Genomic DNA, 17195 nt, shown 5'->3' on the forward strand with positions numbered 1-17195 from the left:
GGATGCGACAGAGGATACGAATAGGTGGAGAGGTCGGAGAGGGACGAGGTGGCGAGAGGGAGGTAGAGGAGGAAGAGGCGGAAGAGGCGTGAGAGGAGCCGATGGCTTAAGTCTGCGTCGAGAGGACACGGGCTCAGCAGGTGGTGGTGGTGGTTAGGTACATGTAGGTTGGCGCCGCCGGCCGATGACGCGGAGCGGCTGTGTGGCTGAGCACTCGTTCTTAATGGCCACAAGTTTTGGAGTTTCACAACATTGCCGAAGCCGTGCCCTTTCAACAAGACGGAATCGCGACATGTCTTTCCAAATTGAATGACTTCCCTTGTACCTCGCAGTAGCTACATGTAAACAACCGAAGAAGCCCAAAAGATCTCTCGTTATTCTTCCTTCCAGTAACCAATATAACGTCAGCACTGTAGCCACACCCATCTGCCGGGATTCTACCGAAAGTGGCGGTGCACCATCACAAAGTCTAGGTGGTCCGTGCGCTTGTCGGAGACGATCCGCCCGCGGGCTTGTTCACAATTTCTACCTCGACATTCTTCACAGTCGCAACTCCACCTCCCCACTGAATTTAGGGCCATGGCTTAATACATACAGCAGCGTCAAAGCCACCACCTCACTTGGCTCGTCGAAATTTCCATCATGGTTCATTCTCACATCCGTCCGCACACCCACATTGTGCTGCGCCTCCCCTCAGGCCTTCTCAAAGTCGTCGAAATCGCTCCAAACCTGTAGGTCACTGTCGAAATGAGTGAGCCGTCGCTCCCGCTCCATGACCAGCCACATCGGCTTCCCCGACGCCAGCATGCTGACCTCCAGGCAGCACCATTTCTATCGGCAAATTCGGAAGCTTCCCTGCAAACCAGCTCCTTGGCCGGCCCTACAACCTGACCTATGAGATTCTGGATCGCGAGGATGGAAAGGACAAGATTGAGTTGCGCGTCGTACCCGCGTCCGAGTTGCACGAGGAGGTTATCAAATCCGAGGAGTTGGAGGCGCAACCCGAGGGCGCTACGCCAACAGCTCTAACGAACGAGGGCGAAAATGGCGGGGTCGAGTTCGACATTGTCGCCGAAGATGGCTCGGTCTTGATGCGCTCGAATCGCTTGACTGTTGACGATCCGACCCGGCAAGCGCTCTCCATGGAGGAGATCGAGGAGCTCAAAAAGGCAGGGACCAGCTCCGGCATGGACATCATCAAGAAGATCATGGCAGCACACAAGGCTTTGGACGAAAAGACGAGCTTCAGTCTTGCCAAGTACACCCTGAGAAAGAGCAAAAAGTACCTCAAGAGGTTCGAAGTTTTGCCAATGGATGTCGGCATGTTGACCGAAGTCATGCTGGAAAAGGAGGCTCACAGAATAATGGAAGCAAGGGAAGAGATGCTTGGTCTGATTGGTGCATGGAGTAACGTCCACTATGGAGGCGCAAGCACACCGGTCGAGCTAGGGGACGGCGCAATGATAGGGGGCGGAAGATGGCTAGTGGTAGATGAGACGGGAGGGCTCATCGTCGCCTCTTTGGCCGAAAAGATGGGGATTCTGTACCCACCAGAGGAGGAGGATGGCGAGTTTTCGGAGGAAGACGAAGCGCAAGGCGACGAGGACATGCCAGACGCACCGGCAGAAGAAGACGCAGCACAAGATCAGCCCGAGACTCTGGACGCGAATGCTGAAACCGCAGAATCGAAACCGGAACCGCCGAATGGCGATGCCAAATCAACAAAGCCCAAAACCTCAAAAGCACACCACAACAACATACTCGCCCAATCTGCTACCACAAATAGCATAACGCTGCTCCACTCGGCGGCGCAACCCAATCTCGGTCTCCTCAAGTACTTCAACTACGACGCCTCCTCCCCCGCGCAGTCTCCTACACATCCTTTACACAAACACCTCAAGACCATATCCTGGCTCCAACTCCTCGACCCCACTGCCGATGTGTCTTACGAAGAGCCCGAGACCGTAGCACCCGATGTCCTTGCGACATGGAAGTCTGGAAAGCGCGGGACATATTACCGCAAACGCCGCAGGTGGGAGCGTATCCGACGCGTCATTGCCGAGACTAGAGGCGGTGGCTTCGACGGTTTGATTGTTGCGTCGTGGATGAATCCGACTAGCGTGTTGCGGCACACTGTTCCTCTCTTGCGCGGCGGCGCTCAGGTCGTCGCGTACAGCCCGACCATCGAGCCTCTTTCCGAAGTCATGGATTATTACTCTCGCGAACGCAAAGCCGCATTCATCCAACGCACCATCAATGCCGACAGGCCATACAACCCTGACACCGCGACCGACGAGGAGAAGCGCGAGTTTGACGAGGACTTTCCTGTCAATCCGACTCTCCTTCTTGCGCCCATGCTACAGACGAGCCGTGTTCGAGCATGGCAAGTGTTGCCGGGTCGCACACATCCGCTCATGACAAGCAAGGGCGGTGCAGAGGGCTTTGTCTTCACTGGCACACGAGTAGTGCCTGCAGAGGGCCCCATCGCAGCAAGAGGCAACTTTGGCAAGAAAAGGAAGACAGCAGAAAAGACTGATGGCCAGACAGAAGGTGAGAAAGAAGCAAAGAAGACAAAGGTCAATGGTGAGCACCCGGAGGGCGAAGGCGCAACGCCAGTGGCCGAAGCATGAGAGGTAAAAGATGGACTCATTATTTGGACCGGCCCTTTGGATCATAGATGGCGTTGGTGGTATTTTTGCACTCACTATACACATTCCCCATCGCATGGCGGTGCTTATTGAATGATATGGGTGCAGGCCTTGGTCTCGGTCCTTGGACGAAAAGACAATTTTGGCGCAGTACAACCACACTGTCCTCATTCTGTGTTTCCAACTTCATCTTCATGGTCTTCAATTGTGTTTTCGGGGGCAGCGAGCAGCCCCTGGTTTCTCGCCCCGGTCCTGTCGGCAGCTAATATCATTGGGGGCGAAGGCTTCAACCCAGGTGCCAGGATACCATCCCCCACACATGGCTGACAAAGCTCTATCATAGCGCCATGTGGACCAGTATCTCACTCAGCCTTGCCACGGCTATCTCTTCAACACGGCAAAAGGCTGACGCTTCGATCTCCCTTCAGGAGAGTGTCGCCAACGAACAACCTTGAGTCGAACTCCTCCTTCCCGTCCGTCGATGCCTACGCCTGCATTGGATCACGGAGCCAAGGGCGGATAAAGCTCCTGTATCGCCGGCAAGAATGTCTTCAAAGCGACCATACCGAACATGCAACCAGTACTCCATCGGTCTTATTACTGCGCTTGCCATCGAGCTGGCAGCGGTCAACGCGATGCTCGATGAGACGCATGACTATCCTCAAGACTTGGATGCAGTCTCTGATGACAACAACTATCAATTCGGGCGAATCGGATCCCACAACGTGGTGATCGCGTCGCTGCCAGCCAAAGTTCATGGAAAAGTCTCGGCGGCCACCACGGCAATTCAAACGGCAAAAGCCTTTCCGCATATACGTTTCGGTCTCTTCATCGGCATCGGCGGAGGTGTGCCAAACCTGGATCTGGAACAAGACGTTCGACTTGGGGACGTCGTCGTCGGTCTACCTGGGGGGACGAGTGGAGGCATCATACAATATGATCTTGGGAAGGTCACGAATCAAGGCTTCAAACGAACTGGAACGCTTTCGAAGCCGCCGAAAAAGCTCTTGGCCGCAGTCCAGTCCTTGCAAGCGAAGCATGAGGGCGAAGATTCCAGAATACCCGCGCTGATTGAGGAGGCCTTCCAGAAGTATCCGAAACTGAAAAGATCAAATCCGGGTTACTCATTCCAGGGAGCTGAGAACGACAATCTGTTTCAATCCGACTATGAGCATGCAGGCGGCACCAAATGTACCAACTGTAGAAAGGACCGAACTATTTTCCGTGAGGAACGGGTGGAGCCAGAGCAGCCACGAATCCATTACGGCATGATTGCCTCCGGAGACAGCGTGATAAAGAGCGCCAAAGTACGAGACTCAGTTGCACAAGCGTTGAAAGTCGAAAACGACGTCAATTGTCTTTGTTTCGAAATGGAGGCCGCTGGACTAGAGGACTTCCCTTCCCTTGTTGTTAGGGGGGTCAGTGACTATGCGGATTCGCACAAGAACGACAGATGGCAACGGTATGCCGCGATGACAGCGGCCGCTTTCGCCAAGGAAGTTCTGCAAAATATCGGGGCAAAGCAAGTTGAAGCCATTTCAACAATCAGAGAAGTTGTGAATGGACTTGACCAATGTTAGTAATCCGAGAGCTTGATTTTTTGAGCCTTTGTGAGAAATGCGTCTTACTCCTGGATAGATGTTCGAAAGACCGGGGAGGAACTCGTTGATTCCAAACGGATGGGAGAGATAAAGGCGTGGTTGAATGCTCCCAGCCCGTCGATCAATTCTGGCAGGGCTCTCTCTTTGCGACATCCAAATACCGGAACCTGGCTATTACAAAGCCCCGCTTTTCAGACCTTCAAATCCTCCAGGAATTGCCAGTTCATATGGCTCCAGGGACTAAGCGGGTGTGGGAAAACCAGCCTTGCCGCTTCGGTGGTCCAAAACTTGGAAGCACAACACCAAGCAAGCACTGGCGAAAAAAGGCCTGTTTTAAACTTCTTCTTCGACTTTCGAGATCCCAAAAAACAGTCACTTGACGGACTTGTTCGCTCCCTGATTGAACAGCTGTTCTTTGGGTCATCGGATGGAAGAGCCAAAAAAATCATCCATCAGTTTTTCTTGGACTGCAATAATGGAACAATCCAGCCGTCAACCGGAGACCTAGAGAAAACGTTTGATTGCGCAATCGCCACTCTTGGCGAGATACAACTGGTTTTAGATGCTCTTGACGAATGTCCGCAAGGAAGCAAGTCAAGAAGGCCAATAATGGAATGGATATCCGCTCGTTTCAGAGATGAGAAGGCCCAGAATCCGCGTTGGAAACTATTCGTCACCAGTCGCAGTGGGCAGCCTGATATCGAGAGCAGGTTCGATGCCCTCAGAGTCACAACGAATTATCTCTCTGTTGACGCCAGAGACGACATTTGCGAATTCGTGGAAAGTAGGCTTGAAGAGGAGGAATTCCAAAGATGGCACGCCAGCCCAGATATTCGAGACAGTATAAGGTCGACAGTAACAGAGAAAGCGGGAAACATGTGAGTTTAGTGAAGCGGCGCCAATTACAACCGGGAAAGTCTAATAGACGTAGGTTCCGTCTAGCAGAGCTCCACATGAGCCAACTCGAGAAATGCGGCTCAGCATTCGCTGTTGAAGAGGCGCTCCAAACACTGCCAAACGACTTGAATGAATTTTACGAAAGAAGCCTATTGCAGGTCCCGGTCTACTATCGAAAAGGCGTCCTCCGACTACTCCAGTTCCTCTTGTACTCGGAAGGCTTAAGAGGTTCGACTGCACTCGATTTCATGGCGATCGATCCAGACGCCAAAAATCCTGAGGATGCCTTCAATGAACGGAAAGTCTTGAAAGACTTTGGGCCAATATCCTCAGTTCTCTCCAGCCTCATCAGCATCATTGATGGTGATCATGTGATACTTGCACACGCGTCAGTCAAAGACTTCCTCGTGTCTTCTTCGAACAAGGCCCATTTCGCTACCGATTTCTCCGAGAGATCAGCAAAATCAAGCATTACGAGAGCTCTTCTGTCATATGTAGTGTTCGTCTCGCCTAAAATTGCAAGAGACCCAACTTATACCGACTATTATGAAGCAAATCGCGACTTGGGATACACAACGCTCGACGACTTAGTCTGTGAACTGAAAAGAATCAAAGACGACGACGTGGACGAAACTACCCAGGAGTATATGACTCAGTTCTTTCTGGACCACAGGTTCGCTAGCCTCGCGCTAATACCAAGGATAAACGGCGAGGTTCTGTACAGAATGTACAAACCTGGCGAAGAATTTGACGCGCTAAAGTGTGAGCTTTTGGACCAGACGCCCCACGATTCCCTCCACGCGGTATGTGCATTGATTTGCGTCGATTACGGCTGGAACCGAACGCTCCGGAGTCTGCGTGACAGACTAGATATCAACGCAGCTCACACAAAGGTCATACATCCTCCCCTGAACGTTATATGTTATTACGACAACATGCTCGAGGATAAGGTCGCACCTCTTCTCGAGGCAGGTGCTAGTCCAAACCTGCCAGGTCCGGATACATGTGGGTCCGCGTTGCTTGCTTTCATATATGGCCAAATCAAAGCCTTGAAACTTGCCTACTATCGTGACGAATTTCAAACTGGTGGCAGCCAAAAAGCTATGCCAGTCCGACAAATCGAATCACTCATCACCAAGGGCGTGAATCTGGAACTTTCAGGAGGACAGAGAACTGCCTTGCAGTTACTTTGTTCCATGTTGGTGGACTTGTTCTACGTCGAACTGCTCCTCCAAGCCGGTGCGAACCCGAACTACTACGAAGTTTCGCGAAGCCCTCTCTCCATAGCATGTTCTCGAAAGAACACGACTCTTGTCAAGATGCTCCTTGAGTCTGGCGCCGATCCGAACAAGCAAGAAGGCTCAGGGTACCTGCTCTCAACAATATCGAGTCCATGGGACACATCATTGACCAGAGGGCTTTCCGACTACGCCAACTACATCGTGTCCATTCGGGCAAAAAAGAGTTTTATTTCGTCTATCATCCATCACGATATCCCTGAAATACCCGAAATCATGCGACTACTCCTTGTCCATGGCGCAGACGTCGGCCTGGCGATGTCGGTCTTACATGAAGATGACCCCATGAGAAACATCTTGGCGGCTGCTGGTGTAAGTGTTGTCCTAAGGAGACACTGCGAAACAGCATCGCTCGAGAGTTTGTCAGAGGAAACCCGAATGGAATTGCGTGCCATTGCCATGGAAATGGATTGGTAAAAATTCTACCTGCAGGAAGCCCTGGTCGCATATAGTATCATCATCGACATGCTGCACTGGCTTGCAAGCAGTAGGGCAATCAGTCAATGCAGGGAAAATAGAGGTTGACAAGGTCAAGGGAAAGCTTCGATTCAAAAGACAAGACACCGATTTCACAGTGGTATCGCACAATGGGAAGGATAAGACATTACGACTCAAACGAATCAACAACAGGGTATTCGCCAATCCAAAAACAATCCCTTCCCCACCAACACACCTCCCGTAATCCCCTACGACAGCCCACGCAAAGCGTTCACGCTCTATTTCTTCCCCGCCTTCTTCGGATCCTCCTCAAACAGTCTACACCACTTCTCCCACTCCCTCGCGCCCTTGCTCATGATCCCCTTGAAGTCCTCCTTCACCTCTTGCACCTCCCACCGCTCGTCCTCCCAGTTGCGCGTGGCGCCATCGGTCTGGCTGGGAGCCCACGCTATGGCCTCGAGAACCTCGGTCTCGGTGGGCGCGGCGCCGGACGGGTAGGGGAAGAAGGTCGGGCTACGTTCGTGGCACCGGTGCGCGAGATACCGCTGTAGCGTGGAAAGGCGCGAGGAGGGCGTGAACTCGAGCGCGAGCTTGGGGTCGTCGTCCTTCTTTGCCTTCGTCTTCTCCTTTTCTTTGCCCTTGGCCTTGCCTTTTTCCTTGTCATCCACGGGGGGCACCTGAGCATGGCCATCTGCGTCGACGGCAGCACCATCATCGTCCGCTTCCGTCGTCGCCTGCAGTCTCTTGGTCGTGGAGCGGGCGATCTTCGCGCCCCGGATCGAGCTGTAGGCCCAGACGGCGTCGGCCTCGAACAGGCCGCCAAACGGCCAGACAAACATGATGAGCGTGTCGACGACGACGCTGACGGGGAGGAGCCCTGTGGCGAGGATGGAGTCGCGCTGTGCTTTCGACTTGGTCCGCAGCATGCTGTTGATGAACTCGCGGCGCAATTCTGCGGGCGTGTATGGCAGCGAAGACGGGTAAACGAGCGTCAGGTGCGTCAGGGGGACGGCTTTGCTGGGGCCATCCTTCTCCTTGTCGGCAGCGGCACTGTCGGCGGTGGCTGGTGCAGAAGCATCCTCAGATTGCTCGATGGCTTTCGGCGCATTGGTGCCGTCGGCGGGAGTAGACCCCGTCATGCGATTAACAAAGTCGAGGTTAGAGCTAGTCGTCTGCTTAATGGCCCAATCTATGCCCTTGGTAGCTTTGCTGCGGATGCCCTGCCAGCTAGCGGCCTTTGCCTTGCTGGTTTTGGCATTGCGCACCTCCTCTTGCCATTTGCGCTGCACCTTGTGCACACGGCCCTCTTTTTCGCCCTCGGCCGGTTTGGTCAGCGGAGGAGGCGGCGGCGTGTAGATGAGGAAGCGGTCTGGGATGCTTTCGGCGGACACCTTGTTCAGCTTGGGCTTCGGGAAGGGGATGAGGTAGGCTATGAGCTTGTGTGGGTCCCGCGTGTAGTGGATGGGGTTGGCAGGATCATCGTCTTCAACATTTTGATAAGATCGACGCGGAGGGAGAGGAGGCCGGTAGTCCGCTGGTCGGGGTGGAAAAGGTGGAGGCGTTTCATCTTCCGACTGTGCGTACTCTGTTGGTGCGGCCGGTACATGCTTGGTGTCTGGTGGATAGTATTCCTTGATCTCTGAGGGACCATCTTGCGCTCCGTCCAAAGCTGGCGGGTGAATTTCGTGATACGCTGGCGGCGGCTGTTCTTCGAACTCATGCGGCGCCTCCGTTGACTCATGCAATGCATTTTTGTTGTCAGGTGGATACCCTGAAGATGCTGGAGCTGGGTTTGGTTCCTGAAAGGCGGTTTTGGTGTCAGGCGGGAATCCAGAGTATGGCGAAGCTTGATAAGGCTCCTGGAAAGAATGCTTGTTGTCAGGCGGGTATTCAGAAGACGCTGCAGCTGGATGCGGCTCCTGGAAAGCGGTCTTGTTGTCTGGTGGGAATCCAGAAAAGGGCGAAGCTTGATACGGCTCCTGGAAAGAACTCTTGTTGCCAGGCGGGTAATCAGGAAATTGTGGTGCTGTTTGCGACTCTTGAAAATCACCCTTGTTATCAGGAGGGTATTCGGAAGCTACTGGAGCTACCTTGCTGCCTTGTGGATCTTCCTTGATTTTTGGCGGCAATGCGGGAGGCACTTCATGGGGCAAGTCGTAGATGCCATCCGCGGGGTCCTCTGGCGCTGCCGAAGTTGAAGGGATGGGATTCCCTTGCGGTTGATGCTGTTGAAGATGCCCTGTCGGCTCCGGCTGCACATCTTTGGTCTCCGGAGAGTGATCGTGGTCCTCGGATGGCGCAATCACGATTTGCGGCACAGAATCATTCACCGCCGCCGGCACTTGCTGGGCCTGGGGCGAAAATGGCCGATACTGCTGTGCAGGCTCGGGCTTCGCATTCACGACTTCTGGTTCGTGATGCCTGTTCGCAAGTTCGGTCGGGGAGTCTCTTCTCTCGGGAGCCGCCGAAGGCTGCTGAGCCTCGGGAGAGAAAGCCCGATACTGCTCCTTGCTCTCGGGTTTGGGCTGCGCATTCTCGGTTCCTGGCAAGCCATTCTCGTTCCCGGACTCCGGTGGCGGGCTTTTTCGTTTATGAGGCGCAGACACCGTGAGCGCCTCGGGAAGTCGATGCGGGTCGTCTTTGACTTGATAGTTGTCTTCAGATGCACCCGGGGAGCCATTTCGGTCTGGGGAACCCTGTTGAACTGGTCGGTAAGGCAAGTATGCCGACTCTTTCTGTTGCTCCGATGTGGAAGATGCAGATGCTGGATTGTAAGGCTTGTAAGACTGATAACCCGGCGCGGACGGCGCAGGGTCCTGTGACGCAGAATAAGGTTGGTAGGGATGGTAGGGTTGCTGGGCGTGTTCTTGGGGCTTGTCGTCGGCCATGCTGATAAAGACTTGATCTAAAAACCAAGAAGAGAGAAATAGGATGTGATGAAAGACTCCAAAGCGTCTGCCTGGAAACTGGAGGGGGTTTTGTAGTGTACAGCGGGCAAGAAGGACATGACGTCGGACAGGGTTTGCAGGGACCAAGTAATGCGTGCAGGCAGACGCGTGGCACACGGCCAACTTTGGAGGGTGTGGCGCAGTCTCCGTCCATTATGCCCCCAATTCTCACTTCATCAACAATCGTCGCGTCTTCTTCGACCGATCAGCTGAAAGAAGAGGGGCCCAGTGGAGGGGCAAAACCACTGACGCAATTGTACATGTACACCTCTCGCTTAGTCCCGCCAGATGCGTGTCGGAAATAAAACATTCGCATTCCCGACTACCATGAACCAACGGTCCAGAGTTTCCCCTGTCGAAGGCCTCGCATCTTCTTCTCCGCATTATTGGTCCAAGCGGACTAGATACAACGGGAAAGAGCGGATCCAAAGTTCAAATATAGATCCAGTTGTGGGCCACGGTGCTAACTCCGCAACACTCTCCGTCAGTACTCCCCCTAACCGCTTCCTATATAGATTCCGCATTCCGCTACATCCTCGCATCATTGCACCTGTTTTGAGAAACTCCATACATCAAGCCTCACGCCACATCCGCAAAAGATCGTCGTTGCCTGACAACACCATCATCACCAGCAATGGCCCACCCGCATCCTCCCATCAAACCAGCCCCGTCAGACAAGGTCTACATCCAAGGTCACTCGCAGGCCGTCGTCGACGCACACAGCCGCCGCACGGCGCAAACCTGCGCCGCCTACCTTCTGCCCCATCTCAAGCCCTCGCACAAGGTGCTCGACGTAGGCTGTGGGCCAGGCAGCATCACAACAACACTGGCACCATTCGTACCAGAAGGCCACGTGACAGGCGTCGACTACTCCCCGGATGTGATAGCTCACGCCGAACGGCTGGCTGCCCCTTCGGGCGTGGCAAACGTATCATTCCAGACAGCCGACGCATTCGCGCTGCCCTTTGCCGACGGCACCTTTGACGTCGTGCACGCGCACCAGGTCGTGCAGCACGTGGCGGACCCGGTGGGCTTGCTGCGCGAGATGCGCCGCGTAGCCAAGCCAGATGGCGGCATCGTTGCCGTGCGCGAGGGCGACGCGCACATTTGGTTCCCGGACGAGAGCGAGCAGGGCCCTGGCAGGAAGCTGGGCGTGTGGTTTGCCCTCTGGATGCGCATGGCGCGCGACCAGGGAACGGAGCCCATGACTGGCAGGCGCTTGAAGCGGCTGGGCATGAAGGCTGCATTTGCTGCGCAGGACATCAATGTACAGGCTGGCTCAAGTTTCTTTCAGCAGGAGAGCTTGGTCCAGTGGTGTGAGACATGGGCGAGGCGGGTGACCGAGAGCGAGTTTGCATCTCGGGCGCTAGATGGCAATTATACCACAAGGGAAGAGCTGGAAAATCTGGCAAAGGCGTGGAGGGAATTCGCCCAGCTGGATGACGCCTGGTACAACAACACTCAGGGGGAAGCCATTTTTACCCGCAGAGACTAGTTTCCAAAACTTGGATTTCGATACCAGACAAGTCGCTGATATTATCCAATGCCCTGTCAATAATCATGCTGTTTGGGCTGCTTTCGGCGGTTGGGAGAGCTCGCAATACTGCCCTGTGGATACCGTCGTCCACCCTACAGATTCCTCATGATCCTCTCCCGCCGATTCTCTTTGTCTTTCCCATCACTCCTCCAGTTGTCATCCCGGCCGCGTCCCCTCTCAGATCGCCCACCTCTTCCTCTGTCGGCCCTTCTCTCCCTGTCTGCATCTCTCCTGTCTCTGTCGCCATCTCTCTTCCCTTTCTTCTCTCCGACAATCTCCTTGACTTTTTCCCTGGGATCAATCACAACCAACTCCTCGTCGTTCTTCCTCTTCCACTCCAAGTCTTTGCCAAGGCGATCTTTTTCAAAGCTCAGCGCATGATTCATCCATCCCACATCGTTGGCATCCTCGTCTTCCTGCGCTGCGCCGGGGGCGTCCCAAGCCTTGCAGGACTGGCAGTTTGGTATAAAATGCAAGTCGCACAAAGTCGCTTCCGGGTCCTCGTCCGCGTCACCATTCGCACTAGATTTCTGCTCAGGTGGCTCGTCTTTCTTCTCGTCCCGCTCAAGCACTGATTCCTTTGGCGCGCTCGCGAGCTTGCTCCTAAAGGCACTCAGAATGTCCAACGCTCGCTGATCCGAGCGTGGGTCGCTGGCTCCTCCGCCTCGCCGCTTGCGACCTCTCGTCGCGGTCTCGGGAATCAAGGCTTCCAATGCAGACTTTTTCTTGGGGGCTTCTTTTGGGGCATTAGTCGTGCGTTTCATGCTAGCCTTGAGCGCCGCAATCTCCGCGTTCGTGCGCTCCAGGGCAGAGTTCACTTTTTGGGCAGTTTCATCTTCGGACTCGGAGCCTGAGCTTGATGGGGAGCGAGACGAGCGGCGAGGAGGCTGAACAGGCGCGGATGGCTTTGGTGGGGGCGAGGCAGACTTTTTTCGCATTGTACGTGTACGTTCCTCAGATGGCACGGGGGGCGACGGGCTTGGCTTGCGAGCTGGTTTGGGGGGCTTTGGTTCAGGTGCTTTAGCATTCCCCTTGTCACCAATGGCTTTGGTGTCGTCCTCTGCGCTGACAAGCTTGGGGTTGAACTTGGGTTTCTTGACGACAGGCGCGAAGCCTGCGTCATCGCCCTCGTCGCCACCAAAACTGAGCAGCTGCTTAGCTGCCTTCCTCTTGGTCTTCTTGGGACCCTTTTTCTCCTGCGCCACCGGTTGTGCAATCTGCACCCGCTTGACCATGTCATCGAAGAAATTCACCACAATTTCTGTGTTTATAATCTTGGTGGGATACAGCGGCCTTTCACTGCCCTCTTCTTCGGTCAGGTCGGCCTCGCCCATCTTCATCAAATTGTAGATGGTGTCGCCCTCGACGCGTCCAAACATTGTATTCTTGCCAGTAAGATCCGGCGTCGCCCCCAGCGTCATGAAGAACTGGCTTCCGTTGTCGTCCTTTTGACCCGTGTTCGCCATTCCCAGGAGACCTCGCCGGTTGAACTTGAGGCGGGAATGGAACTCGTCTGCAAAAGGCTCGCCATCGTAGCTGCTCTCGCCGCCAGATCCCGTGCCCGTCGGATCACCACCCTGTATGATGAAGCCTGGGACCAGGCGATGGAAGATGGTGTTGTCATAGTAGCCGTCGAGACACAGCTGGAGAAAGTTGCGCGACGTGACGGGGGTCTGTTTGGCGAAGAGCTCGAGGGCAATGTCTCCGGCGGTGGTGTGCAAGATGACCTTGGCCGTGGGCTGCGGCTCCAGGTTATAGACTGAAGACATGGCGGGGGGCGCGGGACCGGAGCGCTGACGCTGGTGGACCGAGGAGTGGTGGTGAATCGCGGTAGGATTGCTGGCGTTGAGGCGCGAGGGCGCGTGGGAGTCGAAAGCGAGCGCAGGTGTTGGCGGGGAATAAACACATGGCCGCCGACACCGGTTATTCTCCGAAAAAACGCGGTCACTATATTCACCGCCCATGTCCGTGCGTGCTCCGGTGCGAGGACGTCACTGGCCTCCCGTGGGACACAAAGTAAACTCCCACCACGCCTGTTCTCTTTCTCTTAAACCCCCCAGGATGCGGTGAATCCAGAGCCTCTTTGACCAGCAGCTTCACCACCCCCACCATGCTGCCCTACATCAACCTCCGTACGCCACAGCTTCCAAAGCCTCGCTCTCAGCCGGAAAAGCTACTAACCTTCTGGTCTAGCTTTCGAGTACGTTGCAAACGTGCTGGGAGCTTCTACCGACGAGCGTGCGCCCCTCCGCCCCTTTCAAAAACATGTTTGTCTGCTAACTCGCGCAGTCAAGCTCATCGCATCCTTTCTACTCGCCTATCCGCTCGCTGGTGTTCTTAAGCGCATACCAGATTCGAAACCATGGCAGAAGAACCTCTTTATAATAACGTGCGTCTTTTCCGGGCGTGCATGTGCGAGAGACGGGTGCTGAGTTTACAAGGGTCGCGCTATTCTACCTCGTCGGCCTGTTCGACCTTTGGACAGGTCTGCGGACGCTCTTCATCAGCTCCGCGGGGGCCTATGCTATTGCAAGATACGTTGATGGCCCATTTATGCCTTGGATTGGCTTCGTGTTCCTCATGGGCCACATGTCCGTCAACCACCTCGACAGACAATTTCGGAACGCGCCAGACACGGTCGACATTACTGGAGCACAAATGGTCCTGGTCATGAAGCTGACTGCTTTTTGCTGGAATGTCCATGATGGTCGGCTGCCAGAGAGCGAGCTCTCAGACTACCAAAAGGAGCGCGCCATACGCGAATTCCCGTCGCTGGTAGACTATGCCGGATACGTGCTCTTCTTCCCGTCTCTGTTCGCAGGTCCTGCTTTCGACTTTGTCGACTACCGCCAGTGGCTCACGACGAGCATGTTCAAATTGCCGCCTGGAGTTGACCCGACTCATGCTCCGCCAACCCGCAAGCAGCGCAAGATTCCTCGTAGTGGTACGCCGGCTACATGGAAGGCCATCTATGGTCTCATCTGGATCTTTGCATTTCTCAAGTTTTCCGCATGGTACTACCCTGAAATGCTACTCAGCGACGAGTACATGAAACACAACTTCTTCAAGCGTGTATTCCAGCTCCACATGCTGGGTCTCACAACTCGCATGAAATACTATGGAGTCTGGCTGTTGACCGAGGGAGCCTGTATACTCAGTGGTATTGGATACAAGGGAGTAGACCCCAAGACTGGCCGCGTCAACTGGAATAGGCTCCAGAACGTCAAGCCTCTTGGAATCGAGCTTGCTCAAAACACCCATGCGTATTTGGGCAACTGGAACGTTAACACCAACCTGTGGCTCAAGAACTACATGTACTTGCGCGTTACTCCTAAGGGGAAGAAGCCTGGCTTCCGCGCAACCCTGGCGACATTTGTCACTTCGGCCTTTTGGCATGGCTTTTATCCTGGATACTACATGGCCTTTGTTCTTGCAAGCTTCCTGCAAACTATTGCAAAGCGCAAGTTTCCGCCGATCCCTTTGAAATGGCAACGTGCTAACATGACTGTAGATGGACGTCGTCTCCTCCGTCCCTTCTTCCTCACACCCGACGGCCAACGCCCGCTACCCAACAAAATCTACTACGACCTCTTCACCTGGCTCGTGACGCAGCTCGCCTTTTCCTACACCGTCGCCCCGTTTATCCTTCTCAGCTTTTCCGACTCCTTCCTTGTCTGGAAGCGCGTCTACTTTTATACCATTGTCGGTGTGGGACTCTGCTTCGGCTTCCTCAACAGCTCCGGCAAGGCCATTCTGCAAAAGAAGCTCAGGCAACGCGCCGCAAAGGGCCAGTCCGCCGGTCCGGGTGTGGGCGCCAAGGCACCCGAACGCGCCACCGCTTCCGGCGGCTCTGCTGCCCTGTCGCCCGAGAAGCTCAAGCAACGCAAGACGACGCCGGCGTCGTTCACGGCAGACGACTTGCTCGAGGAGAAGATTCTCGGCGAGGCTCTGGGTGCCAAGCCGGGCCTCAGCCGCAACACCAGCACCGAGAGCTTCGGTGGTATCAACAGGCAAGAGACGTACCTCGGTCTTCCCGACGACCCGGAGAAGGAGGTGCAGGACGCCATTGATGAGGCCAAGGCTGAGATTCAGCGGAGGAAGGCGTCTGGCGAGGGACCGCCTGGCGTGGCCGAGGTAAGGGAGTGGGTCGAGGAGAAGATGAAGGGGAAGAAGCATTAGGTGGCATTCAAGAGAGTTGTGTAAAGACAGACAGGTGGTGGATGGTAAAGGAAGTTGTCGATGGGGCTGGGTAATAGCAATTTTTGCCGCCTCACTCTTTGCCCGCGTTCCAGTCAAAATGTCCGAGGAGTAAGTGGGTGATGTTTTGTTTCGTTGTCTTTGGTCGAGTCTTGGTGGTTGGAAACCGTGGTTGGTCGGGTTGGTAAGTCTGTCTGTTTTTCACCTTGTGCATACATGTAGCCAAATCAACAATCATCAAACCATTGCCCCCTCTGGCATGCAATGATGTTTGTATCAAAAGCAAAGCAAAGCTCGACGTCTCTCCAAGTTCTCTCCAAGGTGCTCCTCTTTGCAGAGCTCACGGGTGCATAGTGGGTGTCGAAAGAAATGATACGACTTGGCACTATGGCCGCATCTGGGGAGCATCCATTCTGCGTTACAGCTACCGTGTTCAAGAAGCAGTCATCTGCAATGTTGATTACGCCTACATAGGGAGCTGTCGTGAAGTATAACGGTCAGACCCAGGCTGTCCTATTTCTTTCGACACCTGCTGTTCTGTCGCATGTGAGAGCACGTTTACAAGTGGAAATCCGCTTCTGACGCAAGAGATGAGCGAAGATAGAATGAGAAGGAGCTAGAAAGCGGGAATCGCCCAGCACAGCTCGCGGTGCGTGCTTAGGTAGCGTTGATGCCTCCAGGCCATCACTGGGCCTGCGATTCGTCCCCCTTGCGAGTCAAGTAGATGGTCAAAGCGGGATGTCGGGAATAGCTATACAAGAGGCACGCCGCTTCGCATAGAGCCCAATATTGTCCAGCACTGGAAAGCACAGCGTGGCTGGTGCCCTTGCTGCTCCTTGAAATGCCGCTGATTTGGTGGGCTGGAGAGGAAGGTTTGAGCGGTGGGTCCACTCTCTTCTGTTAAACTGTTGTGTTTTTGCCCTCTGTTGATAGCATTGTTTGATGTTGAAGCATGCCGACGTCAAAATACTAGCTGCATGCCGTTGGCGAGCATGTTGGTCCTCAAGCACCGGTGACGAGTACTTGAGTTCCCAGTTCTGGAAAAGTCCAAAAAGAGTTCGCCAGCATCACCCTGATGATGCTTGGTTTCTCCCCCCTCATCATCACCACGTCCCGTAGTGGACCCACAAAAGAGCAAAAAGTAATCGATAATCCGCGCTGAGCGCGGAAGCACCATGCTGGCGATGCTGGGAATCGAACCCAGGTCGGGTCGGGTTCGTGAACATCCATAGGTTAACAACCAAGCTGGGCTTGGTGTTGTGGACACTCCACAACGACACATGCTACCCCTACACCACATCACCTGTGGGTTGTATTATGTAATTTGAAAATGCCAAATTTTCATATATCTTGCAAAAGTTGAGCCTGAGAATGCAGAACGGGAATCGAGTGCGGTGGAGGCCAATGAAAGGGTCAAATGGCGGCTGCTGGTGGTGGCGGCGCAGTGGGAGCTGGCAAAGATCGGACCGTTGCTCGGTTCGCCTGCGTTGTGGGGTCGGACTGGCTGGATGTCTGGTGCTGGGTTCGGACGGTCGATGACGACAAGAAAGACTTGATTAATCCGCACGGGAATCAAAGTGTTGTGGAGAGAATATGTCGGGTCGAACCCGCATGATGACTTCTGGACATTT

At 54.5% G+C, this 17195-nt stretch overlaps 6 protein-coding genes and 1 non-coding gene across 7 annotated transcripts; 4 read left to right on the plus strand and 3 right to left on the minus strand.

Annotated features, from left to right (window-relative positions):
- Positions 1–642: 642 nt before the first annotated feature.
- Positions 643–2630, plus strand: J3D65DRAFT_669953 (Gcd10p family-domain-containing protein; the record flags this gene model as incomplete). The annotated part of the gene is made up of 2 exons (XM_066803246.1): positions 643–731; positions 824–2630. 2 exons carry the CDS (start codon positions 643–645, stop codon positions 2628–2630), a joined length of 1896 nt encoding a protein of 631 aa, XP_066653325.1.
- Positions 2631–3193: 563 nt separating this feature from the next.
- J3D65DRAFT_605286 (uncharacterized protein) lies at positions 3194–6861 on the plus strand (the record flags this gene model as incomplete). Its single annotated transcript, XM_066798344.1, has 3 exons — positions 3194–4223; positions 4287–5127; positions 5175–6861. 3 exons carry the CDS (start codon positions 3194–3196, stop codon positions 6859–6861), a joined length of 3558 nt encoding a protein of 1185 aa, XP_066653326.1.
- A 153-nt stretch (positions 6862–7014) lies between these two features.
- J3D65DRAFT_632985 (uncharacterized protein) lies at positions 7015–9901 on the minus strand. Its single transcript, XM_066801079.1, has one exon. It carries the CDS (start codon positions 9768–9770, stop codon positions 7161–7163), a length of 2610 nt encoding a protein of 869 aa, XP_066653327.1. The 5' UTR covers positions 9771–9901; the 3' UTR covers positions 7015–7160.
- Positions 9902–10001: 100 nt separating this feature from the next.
- Positions 10002–11379, plus strand: J3D65DRAFT_632988 (UbiE family methyltransferase). Its single transcript, XM_066801080.1, has 2 exons — positions 10002–10290; positions 10346–11379. Exon 2 carries the CDS (start codon positions 10465–10467, stop codon positions 11323–11325), a length of 861 nt encoding a protein of 286 aa, XP_066653328.1. The 5' UTR covers positions 10002–10290; positions 10346–10464; the 3' UTR covers positions 11326–11379.
- Positions 11018–13209, minus strand: J3D65DRAFT_632989 (cyclophilin-like domain-containing protein). The gene has a single exon (XM_066801081.1). It carries the CDS (start codon positions 13134–13136, stop codon positions 11460–11462), a length of 1677 nt encoding a protein of 558 aa, XP_066653329.1. The 5' UTR covers positions 13137–13209; the 3' UTR covers positions 11018–11459.
- Positions 13210–13349: 140 nt separating this feature from the next.
- Positions 13350–15922, plus strand: J3D65DRAFT_632990 (MBOAT, membrane-bound O-acyltransferase family-domain-containing protein). Its single transcript, XM_066801082.1, has 5 exons — positions 13350–13499; positions 13561–13605; positions 13657–13756; positions 13809–14827; positions 14879–15922. Exons 1-5 carry the CDS (start codon positions 13478–13480, stop codon positions 15544–15546), a joined length of 1854 nt encoding a protein of 617 aa, XP_066653330.1. The 5' UTR covers positions 13350–13477; the 3' UTR covers positions 15547–15922.
- Positions 15923–16743: 821 nt separating this feature from the next.
- Positions 16744–16868, minus strand: J3D65DRAFT_t114. Its single transcript has one exon. It is a non-coding gene; the product is annotated as a tRNA-His (tRNA).
- Positions 16869–17195: the final 327 nt, after the last annotated feature.

Source organism: Phyllosticta citribraziliensis (genome assembly GCF_038025025.1).
Source record: "Phyllosticta citribraziliensis strain CPC 17464 chromosome Unknown J3D65scaffold_9, whole genome shotgun sequence".
Taxonomy (NCBI): Eukaryota; Fungi; Ascomycota; class Dothideomycetes; order Botryosphaeriales; family Phyllostictaceae; genus Phyllosticta; species Phyllosticta citribraziliensis.

What these genes read in the sequence shown, in the direction of transcription:
- J3D65DRAFT_632989 (XM_066801081.1), bottom strand. Translation starts at nt 13,136, where the DNA reads ATGTCTTCAGTCTATAACCTGGAGCCGCAGCCCACGGCCAAGGTCATC.
- J3D65DRAFT_632990 (XM_066801082.1), top strand. Translation starts at nt 13,478, where the DNA reads ATGCTGCCCTACATCAACCTCC. An exon ending in GCTGCCCTACATCAACCTCC is followed by an intron (nt 13,500 to 13,560) that starts GTACGCCACAGC and finishes CTTCTGGTCTAG; the next exon opens with CTTTCGAGTACGTTGCAAAC. An exon ending in CCTGCAAACTATTGCAAAGC is followed by an intron (nt 14,828 to 14,878) that starts GCAAGTTTCCGC and finishes ACATGACTGTAG; the next exon opens with ATGGACGTCGTCTCCTCCGT.
- J3D65DRAFT_632988 (XM_066801080.1), top strand. Translation starts at nt 10,465, where the DNA reads ATGGCCCACCCGCATCCTCCCATCAAACCAGCCCCGTCAGACAAGGTC.
- J3D65DRAFT_632985 (XM_066801079.1), bottom strand. Translation starts at nt 9,770, where the DNA reads ATGGCCGACGACAAGCCCCAAGAACACGCCCAGCAACCCTACCATCCC.